Genomic DNA, 25,778 nt, shown 5'->3' with positions numbered 1-25,778 from the left:
ACAGCAGCCCTCGAGGACCAGGATTGGAGAACCCTGGTCTAAGGAATCAACTCCAAACCCAACCATCTCATGTGGAGATTGCTCAGCAGATACGTGAGGAGATAGCTGAGGAGATAGCTCACATATACGTGAGATTTCTCAGCAGATTGCTGAGAAGCTGGTTACCCCAGCCTCTTCCTCCTCATTTCTGACAGCACACACGTGCACATTCAAACTCTAACCATGACAGGGAGAAAGAATACAAACAGCCAACATTTTATTACTCATTAGTGAAAATAGCAAGGACAGGAAACCTCAGTTTTGACATTCTCTAGTGAACTGGTCCTCTAGTGAATCTAACAACAAGAAACAAACTATACTTTTTAATTCTGAGTAAAAAAAGAAACTAACTTTACACTGCGGTTACATACAGGTCTTACTAATCAAAGCAGATCAAACTGTTTTGAAGATCTTTTCAGGGCTGAGTCATATAGAACCTCCAAAACTACAGTAACATGATCTCTGCCGCGTTGCTATTGTGAGGATCTAGATCACGTCCACCAGATCACGTCCACCAGATCAGGTCCACCAGATCAGGTCCACCAGATCACGTCCACCAGATCACGTCCAGAGCTGCTCTCAGGTCCATCCTGCCTACATGAGACGCTCACACCTGTGTTTCTGCTCACACCTGTGTTTCTGTTCATCACACTGGTAACCCACATAATAACCCAGTTCTTCGGGAGGGTTAGTGTGAGTGTTTCTCCTGACCAGACAGCTGTGCTGGGTGAGGGGGGCCATGGCAACACACCGTCCTTCACAGAGGTACACAACACTAACAAGAGCCATGGGGATTTCCTGTTTTCTTCTTTTTGATCCAATGTTTACTTTCTGCCTTTGCCCTTTCCTTTCCCCTTCCCAGAATCCCCTGCTTTCTCCTTCTTGGGCTCCTTGATCGGCTTAGCTTTCTTTTGCTGTGGAGAGACAAGAGACTTAGTCCTGACACACACACACACTTAGTCCTGACACACACACACACACACACACTTAGTCCTGACACATACACACACTTAGTCGGTCCTGATAGGTTGCCAGATAAGACATAAGAGGTATTACTGGATTTAAGTATTCAACAATTACTTTGATCATGGCGTCTGCATCAAGGCCTTCCTCCTCATCCTCCGGCACCTGGCTGTCTGGCTCCGCCCCCTGCAGGTCCCCCCCCCCTCCTCCACGACGACCCTTCTTGATTGGCTGCAGGGAGTATGGGGTCAGGTGCACCTCGCGGTTGTATGCTCGCGTGAAGGCAGCTTTTACCTGGAGAGACACCCAAGGTTAGTCCTAGCCCTGACCAGACACACCCAGGGTTAGTCTTAGCCCTGACCCTAACCATGGATTAGAACCGAATCCCTTGCAGTCCTCCCTCCCCCCCATCCTCCTCCCTCCAGGAGTAGACATGCATCCAAAGAGACTAAATGCCCCCCCTGACACCCGATCCCTGACCTTGGGGTCTAGCTTGGCGTAGGGATCGGTCTGGCCGGCCCAGACGCTGATCTCCATGATGCTGTCCACGTCCTCCCTGATAAGGTGATATTGGTCCATGAGCTGGACGGCCTGGCCCGCTCCCTCAGCACCCTGCCTCTGGAGGGGACAAAGCAGCATCCTCCGAAAGTACGGCATGTAGTCCTGGTTCACCGTCTCACTGCTGCTCAGTGTCCTGTGGCAGGGTGGGGGGTAAGGGTGGGTATTGGCAAGTACCTTGCGATACGATATATATCACGATACTCATGTTACGATTCAATACATCACGATACTTACTGAAGTGCTAAAAAAAAAAACTAATAATATTAGGCTATATACTTCAAAAGGATAATCTTTCATTAATGGGGATTAGCTAAAGATTGTCCTTTGAAGTATATAGTTTAATACTACCCCTAATTTAAAAAAAGAACCACTCAATTGGAAATTTATTAAAATGTCTAAATGTAATATTAAGGATTGACCTTCAGGCTAATTTAGACAGTCAACACAAATAAATAAATAATAAAAAGTGCAAAATGTTCACAATTTTGTGAAGCCAAGAATCGCGACCATTAAAATGATGTATTGGCACAGCAGCCCTAGTGGAGGGGTTAGTGTGTGTATATCCTGTGTGTGTGTGTATCATGTGTGGTGGGTGTGTGTATCGCGCGCGTGTGTGTATCCCTACTTGAGGCTCATGTGTGAAGTCAGCTCGTGCAGGATTCGGGAGTGCTTGCTGGTGGACGAGTGTTTTCCCAGCCAGCTGGGGAAGGAGGGGAACTGGGACATGTAGCCTCGCATGAGCTCCCCCGGCAACACGCTCGCATAGATTGCCTGGAACACACACACGCAGAGAAAGACATGCAGTTTGATCAGGTCCCGTTGTTCGACCATAAACATTTTTAAAAGTAGATTTTCTCGCAGTGTCAAAAGAAAGTGTGTGGTACCTGAGTGGGCAGCAGAGACCAGGTCTGTGTGTGTGTGTTTGTGTGTGCGGTACCTGAGTGGGCAGCAGAGACCAGGTCTGTGTGCGTGTGTGAGAGAGAAAGTGTGTGTGTGTGTGGTACCTGAGTGGGCAGCAGAGACCAGGTCTGTGTACCTGAGTGGGCAGCAGAGACCAGGTCTGTGGGTGTGTGTGTGTGGTACCTGAGTGGGCAGCAGAGACCAGGTCTGTCGAGAGCGGATCTGTCTGTCCACCAGGTCGCCATCACAGATGGAGTCAGCTGTTCTACTGAGCAGCACCAGTAGGGCCTGCATGTTGCCCCTGGACCGGAGGAGGGAGGAGAGGAGAAAGAGGGAGAAGAGGAGAAAGAGGGCGGGAGAGTTGAAAAGGAGGAATGGATGGAGAACAGCAGGAGAGAGAGGAGAGGACACAGAGAGAAAGGACCCATTTACAACCAGGTATACTTCCCTGTTGAACCAATCAGGTACACTCTCCACTGATGCCACAGTCTCCTCTGCTACTATACACCTGCCTCCTCTCCACATCCCTCCTCTCCACATTCCCCCAGGTAAGGGCAGTGTGTTACCCAGCGGCAGCAGGCTGGACATGGGGGTAGTTCTCCTGGACGAACAGAGGGGCCAACGAGTAGTCGTGGAAGAACAGGTCTGACTTGTCCTGGAGGCTGCTGGGTGTGTCGCCCCCGGAGGAGAACACCCTCCTGCACACGTCAAAAGGGCCCAGGCGGGTGTCCTTGCGTGCACCTTGGGCGTCTTGCCTTGCCTGGTCGTACGACAGCGTCTTGTGGGTCGACGACCACATGCTGAGGTTGTGTAGCACCTGCAGGGGTGTTGGCATGGTTACAGAGAGGTCGTCTGGTGTCAGGGGTCATCCAGATTGCTCATGGTGTCTGGGCTGGACTAAAACACAGCAGCTGTCCTGTTACCTGTCGAATGTCCTGATTGGACGCCAGGATGATTTCATTGAGGGCAGGGGGCAGGATCTTGATGCCCTCCTTGAAGGCAATGGACATCATGGCTCCCTGAGGGGGGAGGGAGGGGAGGAAGACTGATTAAGTTTATTCATGAAAAGCAGGTATACCGTATTTTTCGGAAAATTAGCTGCATCGTGTATAAGCCTCACCCCCCCAGAATGAGCACTTTGTGTTTGTAAATCGGAGTATAAGTCGCACTGGAATATAAACCACACTTTGAAAGAAAACAACGTTACCGTTGCGCCGGCTAACTTTGAGCGGACCAGTGCTCACGATTGATTACTTGCCCAGACACACTGTCGCAGCGGACAGCTTGGATAGCCATCTACTTAGACAACATTCCCAATCAGGGTGAACACTCAAATGAACTATAGACCATAGCATTACACTTATCAAAACAGAACAAACACAACAATAGAACTCCAAACAATGCTTATTTAACTAAGCTAATGCCCTTAACTTAGTAGCTTTTCAGCTTTCCGCAGGGCATTCTGGGTACCAAGAGCAATGCACGAGTATAGGCGATCTTACAGCATTGTGTAACACACTTCGGTTGTGGATACTATGTCCAGAAATAAAGCCAAGTCACTCATTTAGTGGCAGAATCCATTGTTATGTCAACAAAATTATTTTAGATATAGTATAACTTTAGCTAGCTTGCAAATCCTGAGGATAGCCTACTGTAGCAGACCTTTCTATGTGACAACGGACAAGGGTGTTTTGTCCCTCGGGAGTTGCCGTAGGCTTGATGCTGAAAGCATTACGTGAAATCAGTAAAAGCTGTTCGAATGGCAATGTCAAGAAGAGCAGTGGTACATACAAGTTATGAAAAGAGACCGCGTCCCTGTCTTATTGTCCACAAGACCATATCAAATTATATCTAAAACAAACTTACAAAGAGCTCGGATACTCTACCAAAGTTGAATTAGTAATGTTGTTAGCGATGCTAGCGTTATTTTGCTAGCTAGCCTATAACATTTCACTGGGTCTTGCAGCTGTTTGATTAACTGAAATTATTATGAAATGTTAAGTTCTACGAGCCATTTGCCTACTTTAGCAAGTCACTGTATTTCCAAGCCCTGATAGTGTAACTGAGACAACACAGTAAATAATTCCTCTTTCAAGTAATAATCCCCCGTTCCAGTGTTGAGCATTAAATTAGCTGCACGGTCTATAGAGATCTTGAGACAAAGCCACTTTTTTGTTCTAAAACCGGACTATAAGCCGCTTCGAAATATAAGCCGAACAAGCACAAGAAAACTGTAAAATCGGAGTACAAGTACCGCGGCTTATTTTCAGAAAATGACAGTAACTTGATGGTGTGTGTGAGTGTGTGTACCTTGATCTGCTCCAGACGGGGTCTCTGGAAGCGCAGGTCGTAGCAGTAGTTGGCCAGTGAGCGGATCTTCTGGTGGTTTCGGTCGTTGCACATGCAGATTATGGGGATCTTCGACTGCTTGATCAGACCAATCATCTCCTGCAGGGGTCAGAGGTCACTCAGACAACCAGAAGGCAGTGAAGGGAAATATAGATGAAGATCTGATAGGTCCTGTAAAGAACAACACTGTTTGTCCGTACGTAACCGTGTGTGTGTAGCTGCGTGTGTGTGTGTAGCTGCGTGTCTGTGTGTAGCTGCGTGTGTGTGTAGCTGCGTGTGTGTGTGTATGTGTGTAGTTGCGTGCGAGTGTGTAGCTGTGTGTGTGTGTAGTTGCGTGCGTGTGTGTGTGTATGTGCACGTGGCTGTGTGTGCGTGTAGTTGCGTGCGTGTATATGTACATGGCTGTGTGTGTGTGCACGTGGCTGTGTGTGTGTGTGTACCTGTATCCCTCCTCTGTCCTCGTTACCAGCCATGCCGTCCACCTCGTCCATGATGAGGACGTGTTTATTACTCACCGTCTGAGCTGAGCCTGAGACACACAGTCATTATTAATGCTGGTGTTGTTGAGGCTGTGTGTGTGTGTGGCGTGGATCTCTGTGTGTGTATACCTGAGTAGTAGTTCTTGATGCTAGTGTTGTTGAGGCTGTGTGTGTGTGTGTGGTGTGGATCTCTGTGTGTGTGTACCTGAGTAGTAGTTCTTGATGCTAGTGTTGTTGAGAGACTCAGCGATCAGCTCTTTCAGACTGTTCTTACTCCGAGTGCAGCTGGCGTTCATCTCTACGTAGCTGTAGCCCAGTTCCTGCACACACCAAATATGGCAAGCAGAAACAATGGTGTGTATGTGTACTGACCTCTCACAAATGCAGCTATGGTGGGGGGTGTGTGTGTACTGACTAGTACTGACCTCACACACCAGGGCAGCTGTGGTTGTCTTGCCGACTCCAGGGGGTCCTGAGAGAAGAGCAGCTTTGAAGGAAGAACCATCGTCCTTCCCAGAGCCAAACTTACCCGACCTCACTACCAACACACACACAGGAGGTAAATAAGCAGAATATTATTGTCAATTTGCGCTTGTTTCTATACGTTTCCTCATGCAATGGAAACACACACACACACAGACCTGAGGGACGAGTGACACACACACACACACACACACACAGACCTGAGGGACGAGTGACACACACACACACACACAGACCTGAGGGACGAGTGACACACACACACACACACACACACAGACCTGAGGGACAAGTGACACACACACACACACACCTGCAGGCTTGGCTCCACCCCCAGCATGGTTCCTGTGCCAGTTCTGCAACCAGCGCAGCAGCTTATTGGCACAGCTCTGCTCCCCCTGCTGACCAATCACAGCCTTCAGAGAGCGGGGGCGGTACCTGTCAACCCACAGCAGACTGGCTCCCTCGTCAGCCAATGAGGAAGAACCAGAGCCAGGGGATGAGGAAGGAGACCCCCCTTGCCCCTCCAGCCCCCTTCTGGGCCCTGAGCCCTGGCCAGGGGGGGTCCCCCCAGCCCCCAGTGCCCTCCTGAAGCCCCTGGCAGTCTTGGAGGGGCTGGCAGTCTGGGGGCCAGAGGGGCCAGGGAGGGAACTCTTGGCTGGGGAGGCCTTCAGGGGGATCCTTGTGGAGCCTTGGCTCTACACACAGGAAGAAGAAGACAAGGCAACAGTTAGCCTGGATGGACACCAGGGTTAGGGACAGAGTCAGGCACAGGGAAAGACTGACCTCAGCAGCGATCTCGTACTTGGACTTCTTTCCTGGTTTGGTTCTGATCAGGTCCAGCAGCCCGTCCTCGTCCAGGATCTGAGTTCCCAGACTCAGCGCCTGGAAACACACACACAGTTAACCCTGCACGTAGGGGACACACACACACAGTTAACCCTGCATGTAGGGGACACACACACACAGTTAACCCTGCATGTAGGGGACACACACACACACACACACACACAGTTAACCCTGCACGTAGGGGGGACACACACAGTTAACCCTGCACATAGGACACACACACAGTTAACCCTGCACGTAGGGGACACACACACACACAGTTAACCCTGCACGTATGAGACACACACACACAGTTAACCCTGCACGTATGAGACACACACACACACACACACACAGTTAACCCTGCATGTATGGGACACAGAGAAACACACAGAGACCCAGAGAGTGAGTGTACCTTGTCGGTCTTGGCCTGCCCACTATCTCTCCCCAGCACCAGGTAGCTGGTCCTTCTGCTGATGTTGCTGGTCACCTTCCCACCGTAGCGCTCCACCAGCCTCTTGGCCTCCTCACGCTCCAGGGACTCCAGCACCCCGGTCAGCACAAACACACAGCCCTCGAGGCAGTTATCTGCTCCCTGGACACACGCAGTATGGGACAATCAATAACACCATCTGCGCTTGATTTCTTTGTGTGTGTGTGTATATATCTGTGTGTGTTTGAGTGTGTGTGTTGTGTGAGTGACTGTTGTGTGAATGTGTGTTGTGTGAATGTGTGTTGTGAGTGAGTGGTATCTCCATAGAGCCTGGTGTGTATTTGTGTGTGTGTGGTGTGTGTGTGGTGTTACCTGGGGTATCTCCTTAGAGCCCAGAGCCCTAGGCCCCTCTCTGTTAAGGTAGTTTCGGAAGGCTGATGAGTTGCCTCTCCTCTTCTCTGCATCTTCCGGACTGGTGCTCTACACACACGCACACACACATTGTTACAGGGTTATTTAAGTGAGTCTCCTTGTGAAAGGGTTATTTAAGTGAGTCTCTTTGACAGGGCAGCTTTTAAGCTCTCACCTCCGATTTCTTGGGAGATGATTTTAATGTGGTGGATGTGGTTATTCCGGCAACACTTCCTGTTTTGGGTGTGGCTTTCCTGTCTGTGGTGGCAGGGCTGACGGCCTCTTTCTTAGGAGTGACGGTCACTTTGACCTTCCCCACTCCCTCCTCTCCCTCCCTCCTCTCCCCTCCCTCCTGCTTCCTCTTCATCATGGCCAGTTTGGAGCTGGCTTTAGGAGGCAGGACCTTTTTAGGGGACGGACCAATCACTTCCTCCTTGTGGCTGCCCATCCCATTGGACTGTGAGTGAGAAGTGCTGCTGTGGGCAGAGTCTGCTCTGGTCTTCTCAGGTGAAGAGGAATGAGGACCAGAGTGTTTACGAGCCTGGGGACACACACAGTATGCTTACAGCCAGGGGAGAACCACACACAGCGAGAGTGTGTGAGCACAACAGGGACAGTGTGTTTGTGTACGGTTGACTCGTCACCTTCTTGGCATGTGGTTCTTCATCCAACATGGCCAGTGTTTTAGCAAACTGCTCATCCTCATGGACCTGCTTCTCAACCTAGGGGAGAGAGAAAGAGGGGGGGAGATGTAGAGTGAGAGGAGAGAGGGTGTGAGACGGAGAAAGAGTGGGATGGGGTGAGCAGTGTTTCCTTTAAGATTTTTTTTAGCATTGGGGGCAGGTCTGTCCGAACACCCCCCCCCACCCGAAACAAAGTTCTAACCCTAACCCTATATTTCGGAGCAGGTTAATGTAATAGTCTAATAGCTAATGTAATATTGCACATATTTTTGTCCTATTTCCCCTAAAGCAATAAGGTTAGGCTTTTTAAAGACACATTCCACTCATAAAGTATGTTCTAAATGGCATAAATGCTGCCAATTAATAATTGACGTAACAACTTACATTTAGTCATTTAGCAGATGCTCTTATCCAGAGCGACTTACAGTAAGTACAGGGACATTCTCCCTGAGGCAAGTAGGGTGAAGTGCCTTGCCCAAGGACACAACGTCATTTTGCATAGCCGGGAATCGAACCAACAACCTTCTGATTAATAGCCCGACTGCCTAACCGCTCAGCCATCAGGCCGCTGATGGCTGTAAATGGTCAGTAGCCTAGCCTATCGATTAAGGTAGGCCACTCGAAAGCATACACTGTTTGCTTCATTTGATCTTGATAGGCTAAGCATTCTGTAGCAAATAATAACAATAAACTCACTATTAATTAATTAAAACTACTTTAGCATAATAATGCACCTTAAATACAAATGTGAGCAAGGGCAGCAATCGCTATCGAATCAACAGACGTGCAATTTAGCTAGTAGGGGAAGTATACAAACAATGAAAATCACCAGTTAACTTATTTTACATTTGCAAGAACTATAGACTAATACAATAACAGGCTTAAATGAACTGACAACATAAGTTATACGACTTACAGTTCTCAAGGACGCACACACGCAATCTCAACTGCGGTGTGAAGCGTGTGTCCGTGCTATTCTCCGACATGCACTCTAACAATCACTGCAGAAAGACGACCTTTTGTACAGCCCTATTTCTGATACTGTGGCGGCAGAAATTTAGCCGTGGCGGGCTAAATCAACATAGAGGAAACACTGGAGAGAGAGAGGGAGGGAGGGAGGGAGGGAGGGAGGGAGGGAGGGAGGGAGGGAGGGAGGGAGGGAGGGAGGGAAAGGTAGAGAGGGGGAGGGCTGAGCAGAGAGACAGGGTATGGCGCCCCCTGCAGGCTGCTTACCTCCATGTCCATCTGCTGTAGCAGCTCATCACTCAACTCCTCCTGAGATACCTGGACACACACGCAGACAGACAGGCACAGACAGACAGACAGGCACAGACAGACAGGCACAGACAGACACAAGCACACAAATGCACGCAGACACACGCACGCAGACCAGCACGCACAGACGGGGTCAGGGTTAAAGGTCAGGGCTAGGGATGCTCGTAATAAACCGTGTAACCGTTTACTGACAATACGAATGTTTTTCGGTTAATACTATTGGTTAAACAGTGTTCTTTTTCACCTTCCCTAGTGTCTAGCGACTAGTGTCTAGCAACTAGCATTTAAGCAGCCTCAAAGTTACTAACTGTTCTTCAGTGTTTTTATAGCCGCCAATCATGTAGCTCCAGCCAGCACTCTCAGACTCTCTCAGTGTTTTGTTGTACTCACAGCCTTCCTTTTGGTACTGGCCACCAGCTTCCTGTCTGAGCGCTGCACACCTCCACTACCAAAGTAGTCCATCACAGAGGTGGGGGTGAGTCTGGGCGGGGGTGGGGCAGAGGTGGGGGTGACCGGTACTCTGGTCTGGGTAGGTTTTGGAGGAGACTTTGTTGTCTCCTTGGGCGACAAAAAAGTATTTTCAGTCTGTTTCTTCTTCGTTGGTTTGGCCTCACTATTCTCCTTGGGCTTGGAGGACTTGAGAGACAGGAAGTCATCATTGTCCGAGTCTGAGGAGATCACAGGTGGAGAGAAAGCAAAAGAGCAAAAGGGGGAAGAGAGCAAGAGATGAACCACTGCATACATCATCAAGGCATGCAGCTAACATCCTTCTATACAACCTTAATCACAGCAACAAGTCTCAGAGGATGCATGCTGAGCAATAGACTGAAACTTTACTGAGGAATGGGAGGGGGCTGGCAGGGTGTGTCTCACCAGTCTCTGAGATGTACTGCACTGGAAGGGTGTGTCTCACCAGTCTCTGAGATGTACTGCACTGGCAGGGTGTGTCTCACCAGTCTCTGAGATGTACTATACTGGAAGGGTGTCTCACCAGTCTCTGAGATGTACTATACTGGCAGGGTGTGTCTCACCAGTCTCTGAGATGTACTGCACTGGCAGGGTGTGTCTCACCAGTCTCTGAGATGTACTATACTGGCAGGGTGTGTCTCACCAGTCTCTGAGATGTACTATACTGGAAGGGTGTCTCACCAGTCTCTGAGATGTACTATACTGGCAGGGTGTGTCTCACCAGTCTCTGAGATGTACTGCACTGGCAGGGTGTGTCTCACCAGTCTCTGAGATGTACTATACTGGAAGGGTGAGTCTCACCAGTCTCTGAGATGTACTATACTGGCAGGGTGTGTCTCGCCAGTCTCTGAGATGTACTATACTGGAAGGGTGTCTCACCAGTCTCAGATGTACTATACTGGCAGGGTGTGTCTCACCAGTCTCTGAGATGTACTGCACTGGCAGGGTGTGTCTCACCAGTCTCTGAGATGTACTATACTGGAAGGGTGTGTCTCACCAGTCTCAGATGTACTATACTGGCAGGGTGTGTCTCACCAGTCTCTGAGATGTACTATACTGGAAGGGTGTGTCTCACCAGTCTCAGATGTACTATACTGGCAGGGTGTGTCTCACCAGTCTCTGAGATGTACTATACTGGCAGGGTGTGTCTCACCAGTCTCTGAGATGTACTATACTGGAAGGGTGTCTCACCAGTCTCTGAGATGTACTATACTGGCAGGGTGTGTCTCACCAGTCTCTGAGATGTACTATACTGGCAGGGTGTGTCTCACCAGTCTCTGAGATGTACTGCACTGGACCCTTCTTGGGAGGGAAGGTCTCCGTCTTCCTCTCTGGCTTCTCCTCCTCGGAGTCTGGAAGTGGAAAGTTGATATTCAAACCTGAGCGTTCTAAAGCATCCCTCTAAGGAGACTGTCAGGGTCACACTTGACTCTATGAAGGGTCATACCTGACTATGAGCAGTCATACCTGACTCTATGAGCAGTCTCTTCTTCTTCTTCTTCTTCTTGTCACAGAGATGTTCCTTGTCTGCCTTGAGACTGGTTCTCTGAAACATGGAAGCACAACTGTCAACAAACTGTGGCTGGTATTTGATATATACAGTACAAATGTACATTACCTACATTTTATGCATTTAGCTGACACTTTAAGACAACGTAAAAATAGTGCAGTGGTCAGAGGGTTAGGGTTCTAGTTATACAGTACATCAGTGGTCAGAGTCAAGCAACAGGCACAGTGTAGAGTAACTGCTCAGCTACCAGGCACTAAGGGTGTAACGATACACTCAGCTCACGATACAATACGTATCACAATACTGGGTGTATGATACAATACTTATCACGATATTTTGAACAACATTTTAAATGAAACTGAAATTCAATTAACAGATTTATTTCCGAAACATTTAACATTTTCAATAATTTTCTTTGTTGTACATACAAATTAGTTAACTCAGTTCAAGTGATTTCTGTGAATGCAATGAATGCACGCATGACGCAGGTGCAGAGTAGGTTGTGTGCTGGTAGCTCAACCAACAGGATCAAATGGACGTCATATTGTAAAAATATTGCAACTAACTGTACAATACATATTGTAAAAATGTTGTATAGCGATATATTGTTCCACGATATATTGTTACACCCCTACCAGGCACAGTGTAAAGTAACATCTCAGCTACCAGACAGTGTTAAGTAACATCTCAGCTACCAGGCTCAGTGTAAAGTAACATCTCAGCTACCAGACACAGTGTAAAGTAACAACTAGAAATACCTCTGTTACAGTCTTACAGTTACATGTATCTTGATTACAGTGGTGCCTGGAATGGCTTCAGTTTCATGTCAGTCAGAGTAACACCAGGATCTGGAATGGCTTCAGTTTCATGTCAGTCAGAGTAACACCAGGATCTCTACTACGTACGGGGGAGGGACAACATTACAGGTATCACAGGAATAAATGACCTGCTGCTTTAGGTGGTCTTTGGAGGAAAACAGATGTAAAGCGTCCAAGTGTGACCTGGTGTTCATGTCCTTTACCTTGGTGATGTTTTTCTTTTTCTTCACGTCTTCCTCTGGAGACACCGATTTAATTTTCTTTTTTTTGTCGTCGTTTGTGAGCGCGCTGAAATTTGGGCCGGGTTTGTGAACCGCGGGTTTGCTCGGCGCAAAGAATCGCCGGATGTCCTGAAATAGAATAAACTATATAACGACTGTAGTGTGACATTTGATTTTACCACATTCACAACATGTTGACATGCACACAGTGTTAAGAGGAAAACAGCCATGTTAACTTTTGGGACAGCAGTGCAGTTAAGAAAGGAATGCTGCTGGAAACACACAGTACAAGTCATGTTAGTGTTTAAACATTAGCTGGTATTTTGCCAACAGTCGTTGTGATATGCAGTTGATAAACTAGCAAGATAATCTGACTTTGCTAACCAGCTAGCATGGTGTTGTGTGCGCGCGCTCTAAGATGATCAGTACGGTGTCTGGAAACTTTCAACAGTTACACAGAATCTACGAACTATAAACTGAGAACATCGATGCACTAACCCTGTTACTTACCATATTCAATTGTATGGTGTAATTGTCGTATTGATTGCTGTCAGATCTGTTCACTACGCACTTTCAGCAGAGCTCCTTGGCGCGAACTATGATTGTGTCAGGGCGGCGCTTGGAAATGATGTCACGTTCAGAGGAAGCTGCCTCCGGTGTCGGTACCGACCATTGACTGTAAAAACAAGGTACCTACCTCTTCTGGACTGAAGTCCTAGGGGCCTGAGGAGAAATGTCTACAGTTGGACCCTTCCTGTTGTCGCTAACCTCCACATCATCATGCGTAGCTATGTTCAACCACGTTTATAAACGAATGTCAATTAGTGTATTTAATCCTTTGATCACCAACATCGGTCAAGTTAGCTGAGGAATAATATATTAATATTTTCTATATCTTCGCAATACATTAATTTAATCACTCAGTATTCCAGGTATTTCTCAATTACCTTGATTTTGATAATTTTTTATTTTGTATTCTTAAATAATCATTTTTGTGTCACTACCCTTCTAATGCACAACATGGGGCTAAAAGGACCCGTCATCATGGCATCATTTCATATTTAAACATTCCAAGTAATCATTAACTTTTAAATTTACAGTCACTTTCAGCTACTGGTTGCACTATCACCCCCACTTGTCTTTAGGTTAGTATAGGTCTAAGGTTAACATAGGTTATTATGTGCATTAGAGGCTTGATATACTGTATTTTATATATTTAGGTTTATATTTTTGCTTATCATAAGTGTTATTTATGTTCTGAAGACTTATGCCAGGTTGCTTTTGCATTGTCCCAGTCTGACTGTTGTTCTGTCCATCTGACAATAAAAGACTTGAACTTGAACTAACCATCTTGTTTTTGATAGGGTTAGGCTAACCCATATTTATTCACTATGGAAATTGATAGGAACTTGACATCTGTAAACATTTGAAACATATTTACTTAACTATTCACCTGCCATGTATTTCACAACTCAACACAGCTGCTTTTAGGCTGGGAAGTGTTCATCAGTGAGGAGGTTCTGAAATGCTCCATTTTAGAGAGATGAGCTGCAAGAGCAAAAAGTGGAGAAATGTTGACAAAAAGGAATTCATGGTCTGTATCAGTTTGACCCTCCTTGCAGAGGGTAACAAGAAGCTTGGATGTGGCCTTGCAGGAAGGTTTTCTGGATCCGACTGCAAAATCCAGATGTACAAAGCCACCATGGGGCTCAGGATATGAGGATATCCCCAGTTTCATAAGGTTTGAGATGTTTTCTACTAGACACCATACTCATGCTACAAGGGCCCAAGACTGTTCAGCCTTCGGTCAGAACAGAAGAGACGGAGGCCAGGTTTTTGGGTGTCACTGAAAAAGAGTAAATTTTATTGGTGAAGTTGATCCTGATGGTTCAGCCGTTTGCCTGCTCCACCACTGTGGTCTTTTCGCTGACGTAGATCCCGTCTAGAAATTTCCGGATGTCCTTCTTCTTGACGGTGGTGGCCTGCTGGATGAGGGCGGCTGTGGGGAGGACGGGACAGGTGAGCAAAAAGGAGAATCTAAAAAGTAAAACTATGTATGCATTACTCTTTGCACATTAACATTGAAGCTATAAATGACTGATGTGGTTAGTAATGTACTTCAGCATTAAGTTGACAGAGCCAAATAAACCCATGCAATAGCCCTCAGATAAGCCTTTTAACTGCAATGTTGGCAGTGTTCTAGATATGGTCTACATGGGACAACCTTGCAATGCATTATGATATCAGGGATGAACAGAAACGCCTCTGGAGGTAAACAGTGACAGTGGTATCACCATGGTGATGTAAACAGAACAGACAGTGGCATCACCATGGTGATGTTAACAGAATCCAGTGGTATCTCCATGGTGATGTAAACGAAACACAGTGGTATCTCCATGGTGATGTAAACGAAACAGACAGTGGTATCTCCATGGCACTCCACCATGACCAACAGACAGACACAGAAGCAGGTGGCTCCCCCTGCTGGTGGGGGGAGGCAGAAGGGCTAACCTCTACAGGAGGTTACTGGTCCACTGGCACTACCGTTCCCTTCTCAGACACATAAATACCATCCAAGAACTTTCTGATATCCTTATTTTTGACTGTGGTGGCCTGCTGGATGAGAGCAGCTGGAACAGAGAGTACACAGGCCAGCCGGTGAGCAACAGGCCCACTACACACAGGGGTCACAGGGTTAAAGGTCAGGGGAGGTCAAACATTTGAGGAGGAAAGGGAAACTGGGGTGGTGGTGGGCATGAGGATATGATGGTGAGGATGAGGATATGAGGTGGGTGGTGAGGATGAGTATATGAGTTGGGTGGTGAGGATGAGGATATGAGGTGGGTGGTGAGGATGAGGATATGAGGTGGTGGTGAGGATGAGGATATGAGGTGGTGGTGAGGATGAGGATATGAGGTGGTGGTGAGGATGAGGATATGAGGTGGTGGTGAGGATGAGGAGGTGGTGAGGATGAGGAGGTGGTGGTGAGGATGAGGATATGAGGTGGGTGGTGAGGATATGAGGTGGGTGGTGAGGATATGAGGTGCTAACAGGTGCTCACATGAGGATATGATGAGACTCAGGAAGGTAGTTATATATGATGGAAGACAGAAGTGAGGTAGAGGGTTTGTTTTAGAAGGGGAAAGGGCATGGCTGACATCAACATGTTGAAGAAAAGGTCAACCGGTGGTCGCTATGGGAGGCTGAACAGATCAACAGTCTGACCTAGGCAGGTGTTAGCTAGCCTGAGTGACATCCAGATCACATGCACTTACTATTTTAGCTGGTCTAGAAGGAAAACAAACCATATTTGTCTACTGTGGATCCTGGGCTAGTATGAGAACAGCTCTGGTACCACTGGGCTACCATGAGAACAGCTCTGGTACCACTGGGCTACCATGAGAACAGCTCTGGTACCACTGGGCTACCATGAGAACAGCTCTGGTACCACTGGGGTTCCTGGGCTAGCATGAGAACAGCTCTGGTACCACTGGGCTAGCATGAGAACAGCTCTGGTACCACTAGGGATTCCTGGGCTAGCATGAGAACAGCTCTGGTACCACTGGGGTTCCTGGGCTAGCATGAGGACAGTTCTGGTACCATTGGGCTAGCATGAGGACAGCTCTGGTACCACTGTGCTAGCATGAGGACAGCTCTGGTACCACTGTGCTAGCATGAGGACAGCTTTGGTACCACTGGGGTTCCTGGGCTAGCATGAGAACAGCTCTGGTACCACTGGGGTTCCTGGGCTAGCATGAGGACAGCTCTGGTACCACTGGGCTAGCATGAGAACAGCTCTGGTACCACTGGGGTTCCTGGGCTAGCATGAGAACAGCTCTGGTACCACTGGGGTTCCTGGGCTAGCATGAGGACAGCTCTGATACCATTGGGCTAGCATGAGAACAGCTCTGGTACCATTGGGCTAGCATGAGAACAGCTCTGGTACCATTGGGCTAGCATGAGGACAGCTCTGGTACCACTGGGGTTCCTGGGCTAGCATGAGGACAGCTCTGGTACCACTGGGCTAGCATGAGGACAGCTCTAGTACCATTGGGCTAGCATGAGAACAGCTCTGGTACCATTGGGCTAGCATGAGGACAGCTCTGGTACCACTGGGGTTCCTGGGCTAGCATGAGGACAGCTCTGGTACCACTGGGCTAGCATGAGGACAGCTCTGGTACCACTGGGCTAGCATGAGGACAGCTCTGGTACCACTGTGCTAGCATGAGGACAGCTTTGGTACCACTGGGCTAGCATGAGGACAGCTCTGGTAGCACTGGGGTTCCTGGGCTAGCATGAGAGGAGGTATTGGGGGGTGACTGAGAAGAACATGGACCTGGATGTGATGTAGTGGAGTGCGTCTGTCCAGACAGAGGCTGGATGAGTGTAGCTGATGCAGGAGCAGCAGTATAGGACTCACCTGAGTTAGACACCAGCTCGATGTCGTTCCCCTCCAGCACCAGCTCGTCCTTCTGGGCAGCTGAGACAGTGCAGGCCACGCCTGTAGGGAGGAGGGACAGCTTCAGCATGGGTCTCTCACACAGGCACTTCATGGCTGGCTCGCTCACACACGCGCACACACACACCTGGAGGGGATCTGAAGGCGTGTGTAGGTAGGTGTTTTTGTGTGTAGCTAGGTGTGTTGCAGCTCGCCTTGCCTCATGCAGACTGGAGGGTGTGTGTGTGTCAAGAAGGCGTGTACGGGTTGTAGCTCACCTGCCCTCATGCGGACCCTGCGGATGTACTTCTCTCCCAGGAAGTTCCTGATCTCCACCAGGGCTCCGCCCTCCTGCATCACAACATTGATGGGGAAGTGGGCGTACACAGAGCGCATCTTGTAACGGAAACCCTGGAGATGAAAGGAAACAAGACGCTCAGACATCCTCCTCCTCCTGCTCATCACAACTAACACTTAAACCAGCCAAAGCACTGATACTGAACACAAGTTAGGAGCAGAGGTCAAGGAGTCACTCACCATGGTGACACCCTTGATCATGTTCTGTACGTGGCTGCAGATGGTTCTGACGGTGGCCAGCTCCTTCCTGTTGCCCCACCACTTGTCCACACGCAGCTGTGGACAGAAGACACACTCAGCCCTCATCCACCACTACCCAGCCCCCTCATCCACCACTACCCAGCCCCCTCATCCACCACTACCCAGCCCCCTCATCCACCACTACCCAGCCCCCTCATCCACCACTACCCAGCCCCCTCATCCACCACTACCCAGCCCCCTCATCCACCACTACCCAGCCCCCTCATCCACCACTACCCAGCCCCCTCATCCACCACTACCCAGCCCCCTCATCCACCACTACCCAGCCCCCTCATCCACCACTACCCAGCCCCCTCATCCACCACTACCCAGCCCTCTCATCCACCACTACCCAGCCCTCTCATCCACCACTACCCAGCCCCCTCATCCACCACTACCCAGCCCCCTCATCCACCACTACCCAGCCCCCTCATCCACCACTACCCAGCCCCCTCATCCACCACTACCCAGCCCCCTCATCCACCACTACCCAGCCCCCTCATCCACCACTACCCAGCCCCCTCATCCACCACTACCCAGCCCCCTCATCCACCACTACCCAGCCCCCTCATCCACTGAGAAGCCAGCAGGCTGATCAACACATGGCTTTTAATGTCAAAATACTTAGACCCCACAGCTTTCCTGAGCATGACCCCCACCCACCTTTTTCTGCTTCTTGCCTAGCAGGCTGAGCTCCAGGTTGATGTGGTTGAACTCCCGGCGGAGTGTCCCGCGGGGGCCCTTGACAATCACCGTCCGGCCCTTCAGCCTCACCTCGACTGTAACACGGAGCAAGGAAGTTACACCCTCTGATTACAGCAAATTGAATGTTAATAACGAGCCCCTTTGGAAGCGGGAATCTGGGCAACATAATGGGGGTTTAGGGGGCTTACCGTTGTCGGGGATGTCGACAGTCTGGTTGCTGAGAATGGTCTTCATTCTGCCAACGGATGAGGGTTAAAGTTAGCCATATTGATATCGCCGTTTGTGTCGATAGATGCAACGTATTAATAATCCGAGGAGAAACCGACATTGAACCAAAACCGGCTAGCGACATGGCTGGGATCATGGACATGCAGCTTAGTAACCTGGACAACTACGGGCAACCACAGTTATTGGTCAATGTTCAAATGAACCGGTAGCAACTTTAAGGCTGAGAAGACGGTCTTGTTTAGCAGACACATCTACGCGGGGGACAACACTGCCATAAATTAATAGAACAGATCATATCTGCTATACCTCTACAATTCAAAACCAGACAGCAGAATAACTGCTCGAAGTGACTGCATTAACTCATTAAACACACTTTAGCAATGGATAATTAAGTAGGCTACAACGGGGCCAAGGCCTATAAACGGATGATGGTATCGGTGGCAAAACACCTTCTTTATTATGTAATCTGGATGTTTTTTGATTAAATACAAAATACATAAATCGCATATTCAAACTACGAATTTATAAATGTAAAAGTTTTGTACGTGCAACATAGAAATGATCAGATGAACATAGATTTTAAAAGCCCAAGACCGAGTCCATGTTTTCTTACCTCGCCGGTAGTAGAGGAAAGGGAGAAGGAAGGACGTAATCACGTTATTGTAGCAGTCGTGCGTGCTTACGTCACCACCCTGACCTCTTTTCATGGATTAGTTTTAACTATGATAACATATGTGTTCTTTGAGCCATTTTGAGTTGCTGCTTGAGTATCATGACATCAGATTTACACCAGAACTTTGTTCACGCCATTTCAGAAGTATATTTTGTTTCAGGCACATAGCCGAACGTTATCTTTCCGTCTGTGAGTTTGTGTCGGACCAAAGTCTTCTCCAGACAACTGACGTACAGTAGCATAACTACAGCCGTCTGCTTGTGAGGCGCTAATGTCATGGCTCTGGTCAAACAAGGTTGTTTTGTAGCGGGTCGTTTATCCAGCAATCACCTGTGGCTGAATCCTAAATGCAATCCACACGTAAGTACGCTATTTCATTATAATTTGTGTAAGATGTTTAGATCTTTAGATATATCGGTTATCTAGACAATTACCTGCTAGCCGAGCACGAATGCTGCTAGCCCAAGTTAGAGCTAGCTCATGCGTTACTAGCTAGCTTGATTTATGGTCACGGGCCTTGAGTTAACGTTAATTACGTAGAAATGTAGGAGGACATTGCACCATAACAGCAGTTAACTATCTGAGTTGAGTTGTTCTGAAATTACAGTAATAAACGTTGTTACCAGTTAGCTTCTCGGTTTCAGTCTTCTAGTTTTAGTGTACTAGTCATCGACTTGGACAGTGTGTTGAACTTGACTGTCTCCCTGCAAGGTGTATTATTCTAGTAGCAGATTGACAACAGCCGCCAAGTCGTCTCCGACACGGCCCGACAGGAAGAAGGAGTTGTTGGTAGACGATGGACCTGACCTACAGGACTTCATCTCTGGCGAGCTGTCGGAGAAGAGCAAGTGGGAGGAATACAGAGGCACTCTGAAGAGAGAAAAAGGAGAGAGGTGGGTGGGGCTCTGAAATAAAAGTAATCACTTGCACTTGCAATCACATTTCAGTGCGACAAAGTTTTTGCGCTTTACACATGCTTTCAGGAACTAATTTCACATTTACATTTAGTCATTTAGCAGACGCTCTTATCCAGAGCGACTTACAGTAAGTACAGGGACATTCCCCCGGAGGCAAGTAGGGTGAAGTGCCTTGCCCAAGGACACAACGTCATTTGGCACGGCCGGGAATCGAACTGGCAACCTTCAGATTACTAGCCCGATTCCCTAACTGCTCAGCCACCTGACTCCCATAATTTCACACGTATATAATGTACTGGATGCCATGGAATTTGCTTTACATCATATTTAAAGTAAATTGTCTGTGTGTGTGTGTGTCTGTGTAGGCTGAGACTTCCTCCATGGCTGAAGACTGAGATTCCCATTGGGAAGAACTTTAATAAACTGAAGAACACACTGAGAGACCTGAACCTGCACACTGTGAGCCACCATTGTGTTTTCATCCTTTCAGATGATCTCTGTCACATGTGGTTATGTAGCACATGTGACATTACCACCATGTGTGTGTGTTTCCTGCCCAGGTGTGTGAGGAGGCCAGGTGTCCCAACATCGGGGAGTGCTGGGGAGGGGGAGAGTACGCCACGGCTACGGCTACCATCATGGTGAGTCTGGCTGTCTCTGTAGCAACACCCTGTTTCCATAGCAACGCCCTGTCTCCGTAGCACTTGAGGAGGGGGTGGGTGCTCACTTATCTCTTAAGGTCAGGATATGTACAGTTGTGGCCATAAGTTTTGGCAATGACAAATGTTGTGTTTTGCAAAGTTTGCTGGTTCAGTATTTGAGGAAAATGTTTTCACATGTTTCTATAGAATACTGGAATCACAATAAGGCACATTTAATATTTTTTAAAGCTTTATTGGGGCGAAGATTTTCAATATATGCAAATAGTCCCCTCTTTTACAGCTTCTCTTAAAATCCGATCAGAATGATAGAGTGATTTCACCTGGCTAGAACTAGTTCACACTTTCCCCTGTGCTGATGATATGACTTACTGAAATTATGTTAGCAGTCATTTTTATGCCAAGGTCCAGCAAGCTTTGCAAACACAAAAAGTATGTCGCTCCCAATACTTTTGGCCATGGCTGTATATGTGTACAGGATGGGTTAAGGTTAGAATATATCAGGGTATCCGCGGGGTCTTAAAAAGTATTAAAAGTTTATCCATTTTGGGAAAACTAAGGCCCTTAAAAGGTATTAAAAAGTCTTAATCCCGATTTTATGAGGTATTAAATTTGTTCAAGCTTTGTCCAAAGACTTTGACTCAAATGAATGCATGAATATATTTATTTTCCTCCCCATGACTATTATAAACAACAACGTATTTTGCAAAAGGCGTGGTTAGGTGATGTGTCGCCCTCCAAATGTCGCGAAACGGGGAAATGTAAATTTGCGGACTGATGGTTGGAGAAGGATGAGTTTATACAATGGCTGAAGCCTGTCGCTGAAAACAACCATGAGGCTTACTGTACATGTTGTAAAAAAAAGATTAGCGTAGCCTCGATGGGCATCAACGCTGTCAAGTCCCACATGCACAGTGCTAGCCACAAGGCCGCCGTTGGCCGCATGGAGCAGCCGCAGCCTGCAATCGCCAGTTTCTGTGCTCTGGATCTCTGGCGAGCTGTCGGAGAAGAGCAAGTGGGAGGAATACAGAGGCACTCTGAAGAGAGAAAAAGGAGAGAGGTGGGTGGGGCTCTGAAATAAAAGTAATCACTTGCACTTGCAATCACATTTCAGTGCGACAAAGTTTTTGCGCTTTACACATGCTTTCAGGAACTAATTTCACATTTACATTTAGTCATTTAGCAGACGCTCTTATCCAGAGCGACTTACAGTAAGTACAGGGACATTCTCCTGAGGCAAGTAGGGTGAAGTGCCTTGCCCAGAGACACAATGTAATTTTGCACGGCCGGGAATCTAACTGGCAACCTTCTGATTGGTAGCCCGATTCTCTAACCGCTCAGCCGGCGATCGCCCCATTTATGTTGTAGATTTATTTTGTGCGCTAGTTGTTTAGTTTTTAACTGATTTAACTACTTGTACTCGCTGTAAATTGTATTATTGTTGCTTGCTTTCTTACAGGTACAGGTACACTTGCACTTTTGAGTTTTTGTTTAATTTGTTTAACCACATGCTCTTATGTTTCCTCCTATTGGCATTTATTTGCTTTTAACAATGTATGCTTCATGTTTTGGCTACCCGCAATGTTTTGCAATAATCTTGTTGATTATGATCATTGACCTATGCACTTTTTTAAAGCTCTCTCTTGGAAGTCGCTTTGGATAAAAGCGTTTGCTAAATTAATACATGTAAATGTAGTTAGATCTCTGTCACGGGACAAAGGAGCGCAGTGACAGGCGGCTAATATTAACCAATGGAAAAGGGGTTAGGGTTACGTTAACTCTTGTTCCGTCTGCAGTTGATGGGGGACACGTGCACGAGAGGCTGCCGGTTCTGCTCGGTGAAGACTGCCCGTCGGCCGCCGCCTCTGGACCCTGACGAACCCTCCAACACAGCGGCCGCCATCGCTGCCTGGGGGCTGGACTACGTGGTGCTAACCTCCGTGGACAGAGACGGTACCCTGACCTTTAACCCTGACCTTTAACCCTGACCTTCAACCCTGACCCTTATTGTTTCCTTGTAGTGGCTGGAATGGCAGGAGTGAGGAGAATATAAAGAACGACTCCTCCAAGTAGATTAGAATACAGACTGCATTTCTACCAACCATTTTAATTACATATGGTGTTTAGACATTGTTGTTCAAATTGATGGAAATATAATACATTTGAACTGTCATCAGTCCTGACAGCATGTGCATCAGTCCTGACAGCATGTGCATCAGTCCTGACAGCATGTGTATCAGTCCTGACAGCATGTGTATCAGTCCTGACAGCATGTGCATCAGTCCTGACAGCATGTGCATCAGTCCTGACAGCATGTGCATCAGTCCTGACAGCATGTGCATCAGTCCTGACAGCATGTGCATCAGTCCTGACAGCATGTGCATCAGTCCTGACAGCATGTGTATCAGTCCTGACAGACTGTTGGACCCAGTAAGAGTATGAGCTAGGGTCAACTCTGACCCCTGACTGACCTCCTGCTTCCTGTTCAGACCTGTCAGACGGAGGGGCAGATCACATCGCCAAGACTGTGTCCAGCCTCAAGGAGAGGTAAACGTCCTCAAACCAGAAATCATTTAAATAATCTGAAATATACCAAAACATTTACCCAAAATCAAATGTGTATTTAGGAACTTTCGGATACTGGTGGAATGTCTGACCCCTGATTTCCGTGGCGACCTGATGGCGGTGGAGAAGGTCGCCCAATCAGGGCTGGATGTGTATGCCCACAACGTGGAGACAGTCCGTGAACTGCAGAGGTAAGCCAGTCATCTGAATCAGGGTTAGGGTTAGTGACAATTATTACAGCCCCAGGCTGCTCTCACCCCCCTGACCCACTGCATGCACACAGCCCCAGGCTGCTCTCACCCCCCTGACCCACTGCATGCACACAGCCCCAGGCTGCTGTAACCCCCCTGACCCACTGCATGCACACAGCCCCAGGCTGCTCTCACCCCCCTGACCCACTGCATGCACACAGCCCCAGGCTGCTCTCACCCCCCTGACCCACTGCATGCACACAGCCCCAGGCTGCTCTAACCCCTGACCCACTGCATGCACACAGCCCCAGGGTTGCAGTGGGAGACATAGAACCAGGATGTGATTTACCTCTTTAGGCTTTGTTTTTTACTTCCGTGCTGATCTGGCTTCAGTGTAGTACCAACTCTGACCAGCAGGTAGTGCAGGGGAGCCATGTTTCTCACTGTTCCTAGTTTATATTAAAATCTAACTCAGGAACACTGTGGGTTAGTTTAGCCTGTTATATTTAATCTTAACGACCTTTGACCCCAGGCAGGTGCGCGACCCCCGAGCAAATATGGACCAATCGCTGAGCGTCCTGAGACACGCTAAAGCAGCCATGCCCCGTGGCCTCACCAAGACCTCCATCATGCTGGGGCTGGGAGAGACTGACCTGCAGATACACAACACACTCACAGGTACACACACACACACACCCTCACACATCCAGACCTCCATCATGCTTGGGCTGGGAGAGACTGACCTGCAGATACACAACACACTCACAGGTACACACACACACACACCCTCACACATCCAGACCTCCATCATGCTTGGGCTGGGAGAGATGATGTTGTGTGATGTTGCCGTGGCATTGATGTTACATTTACAATTAGTCATGTTGCCATTGTGGAGGATGTTGACATTGTGTTGTTATGGTTACAGAGCTGAGGGAGGCAGGAGTGGACTGTCTGACACTGGGACAATACATGCAGCCCACCAGACGCCACCTGAAGGTTACACACACACACACACACTGACAACCACACACACACACACACACTGACAACCACACACACACACGCACACACACACACACACACTGACAACCACACACACTGGGACAATACATGCAGCCCACCAGACGCCACCTGAAGGTTACACACACACACACACACACTGACAACCACACACACTGGGACAATACATGCAGCCCACCAGACGCCACCTGAAGGTTACACACACACACACACACACACTGACAACCACACACACACACATACACTGACAAACACACACTCGGGGACAATACATGGAGCCCAACAGACACTACTTAAGTTCTACACAAATAAACACTTAACAGAATTGTGTGTAGGTGGAGGAATATGTGACTCCTGAGAAGTTTGCCCACTGGGAGGCGGTGGGCACGGAGCTGGGGTTCCTCTACACAGCCAGCGGACCCCTCGTCAGATCCTCCTACAAAGCAGGTAGGAAACAACTACAGCAGCACAGGGCTAGCAAGCTAGAAACTACAGCAGCACAGGGTTAGCAAGCTAGAAACTCTATTTACCATGTGATTACGTCCTCCCTCCCAGGTGAGTTCTTCTTGAAGAACCTGCTGGAGAGGAAAACTGAAGCAGCAACCGAGTAGAAGCTCATCGCCCCCTTCTGGTCGTGCTGCTCGTCCTCCCTGCCTCCTCTCTTCTCCCTCCTGTTTCTCCTCTCTTCTGTCTTCCCTTCTTCCCTCCTGTCCTAGGGTCAGGGCTAGCCCTGGATTAGTCTCTCATCTCCACATTACAGAAATCAAGATGAACACGTTTTTGTTTATGTGGTTTAAGTATGTATATTATTATAATATATCAACTGCAGGATCTTTATCATATAATTTATATTCTATAGTTTCTTTTTATTCCACCTGGAGCCTTAGTTCTGGAGGACAGGATGTTGGGACCAGTCTCAGGGATTCTAGTCATGATCTTTGAGGTCATGGAGGGTCCAAATATGAAAACTGGCCCCAAAGCACTGAGAAGATGGAGTTATTGAGGCGAGATGGGTTATGCTACAATAGAGAGGCGTATGAGAGTTACCTTTTGAGAGATAATGCTTGAGAGATAATGTTGGAGACAATGCTTGACCTGATTGTTTTAAGAAGACTTAGCAGGTGAAACTGGCAAAGGTTTATCTGAATTTTGTGTAAATGTATACATGGTTTATGCATCTAATAGTATATAAAAACTACTTACAAAACAATATTTTCCATATCATTATTAAATGTTAGGGTTAGGCTAACCCTATATGGATCTACTTTGATACAGATAGGGTTAAGCTAACCCTATATGGATCTACTTTGATACAGATTAAGAAATGGACAGTACAGATGGGTTAAGGCTCAGCATGTTAAGCATGT

At 48.0% G+C, this 25,778-nt stretch overlaps 3 protein-coding genes across 5 annotated transcripts; 1 reads left to right on the top strand and 2 right to left on the bottom strand.

The window, feature by feature from the left end:
* Positions 1-234: 234 nt before the first annotated feature.
* rfc1 (replication factor C (activator 1) 1) lies at positions 235-13,031 on the bottom strand. Of its 2 annotated transcripts, XM_067250978.1 has the most exons (23): positions 12,929-13,031; positions 12,401-12,547; positions 11,337-11,415; positions 11,141-11,221; positions 9,792-10,069; positions 9,360-9,410; positions 8,088-8,165; positions 7,619-7,984; positions 7,405-7,512; positions 7,015-7,194; positions 6,558-6,656; positions 6,085-6,469; positions 5,717-5,829; positions 5,497-5,611; positions 5,253-5,341; positions 4,774-4,911; positions 3,387-3,482; positions 3,030-3,280; positions 2,647-2,764; positions 2,189-2,334; positions 1,483-1,696; positions 1,120-1,296; positions 235-953 (listed from the first exon to the last, which is right to left on the bottom strand). In XM_067250978.1, the coding sequence occupies exons 1-23, from the start codon at positions 12,929-12,931 to the stop codon at positions 864-866; spliced, it is 3,402 nt and encodes a 1,133-aa protein (XP_067107079.1). In that variant the 5' UTR covers positions 12,932-13,031; the 3' UTR covers positions 235-863. The 2 variants fall into 2 exon arrangements, with proteins under 2 accessions (XP_067107079.1, XP_067107080.1); XM_067250979.1 differs by lacking the exons at positions 11,141-11,221; positions 11,337-11,415; positions 12,401-12,547; positions 12,929-13,031 and adding an exon at positions 10,275-10,288.
* A 1,220-nt stretch (positions 13,032-14,251) lies between these two features.
* Positions 14,252-18,393, bottom strand: rpl9 (ribosomal protein L9). Of its 2 annotated transcripts, XM_067251171.1 has the most exons (7): positions 18,347-18,393; positions 18,117-18,232; positions 17,394-17,489; positions 17,135-17,267; positions 16,839-16,919; positions 14,930-15,048; positions 14,252-14,417 (listed from the first exon to the last, which is right to left on the bottom strand). In XM_067251171.1, the coding sequence occupies exons 1-6, from the start codon at positions 18,390-18,392 to the stop codon at positions 14,942-14,944; spliced, it is 579 nt and encodes a 192-aa protein (XP_067107272.1). In that variant the 5' UTR covers position 18,393; the 3' UTR covers positions 14,252-14,417; positions 14,930-14,941. The 2 variants fall into 2 exon arrangements, with proteins under 2 accessions (XP_067107272.1, XP_067107271.1); XM_067251170.1 differs by lacking the exon at positions 14,930-15,048.
* A 700-nt stretch (positions 18,394-19,093) lies between these two features.
* On the top strand, positions 19,094-25,610 carry lias (lipoic acid synthetase). The gene is made up of 11 exons (XM_067251169.1): positions 19,094-19,419; positions 19,771-19,952; positions 20,342-20,435; positions 20,537-20,617; positions 22,432-22,588; positions 23,125-23,182; positions 23,263-23,391; positions 23,924-24,069; positions 24,317-24,387; positions 24,747-24,858; positions 24,967-25,610. Exons 1-11 carry the CDS (start codon positions 19,336-19,338, stop codon positions 25,020-25,022), a joined length of 1,170 nt encoding a protein of 389 aa, XP_067107270.1. The 5' UTR covers positions 19,094-19,335; the 3' UTR covers positions 25,023-25,610.
* Positions 25,611-25,778: the final 168 nt, after the last annotated feature.

The sequence above is a fragment of the Osmerus mordax genome, chromosome 14, assembly GCF_038355195.1.
Source record: "Osmerus mordax isolate fOsmMor3 chromosome 14, fOsmMor3.pri, whole genome shotgun sequence".
NCBI classification, from domain to species: domain Eukaryota; kingdom Metazoa; phylum Chordata; class Actinopteri; order Osmeriformes; family Osmeridae; genus Osmerus; species Osmerus mordax.
The sequence above is the reverse complement of the archived record's forward strand: the minus strand, read 5'-3'. Positions and strand labels throughout refer to the sequence as shown.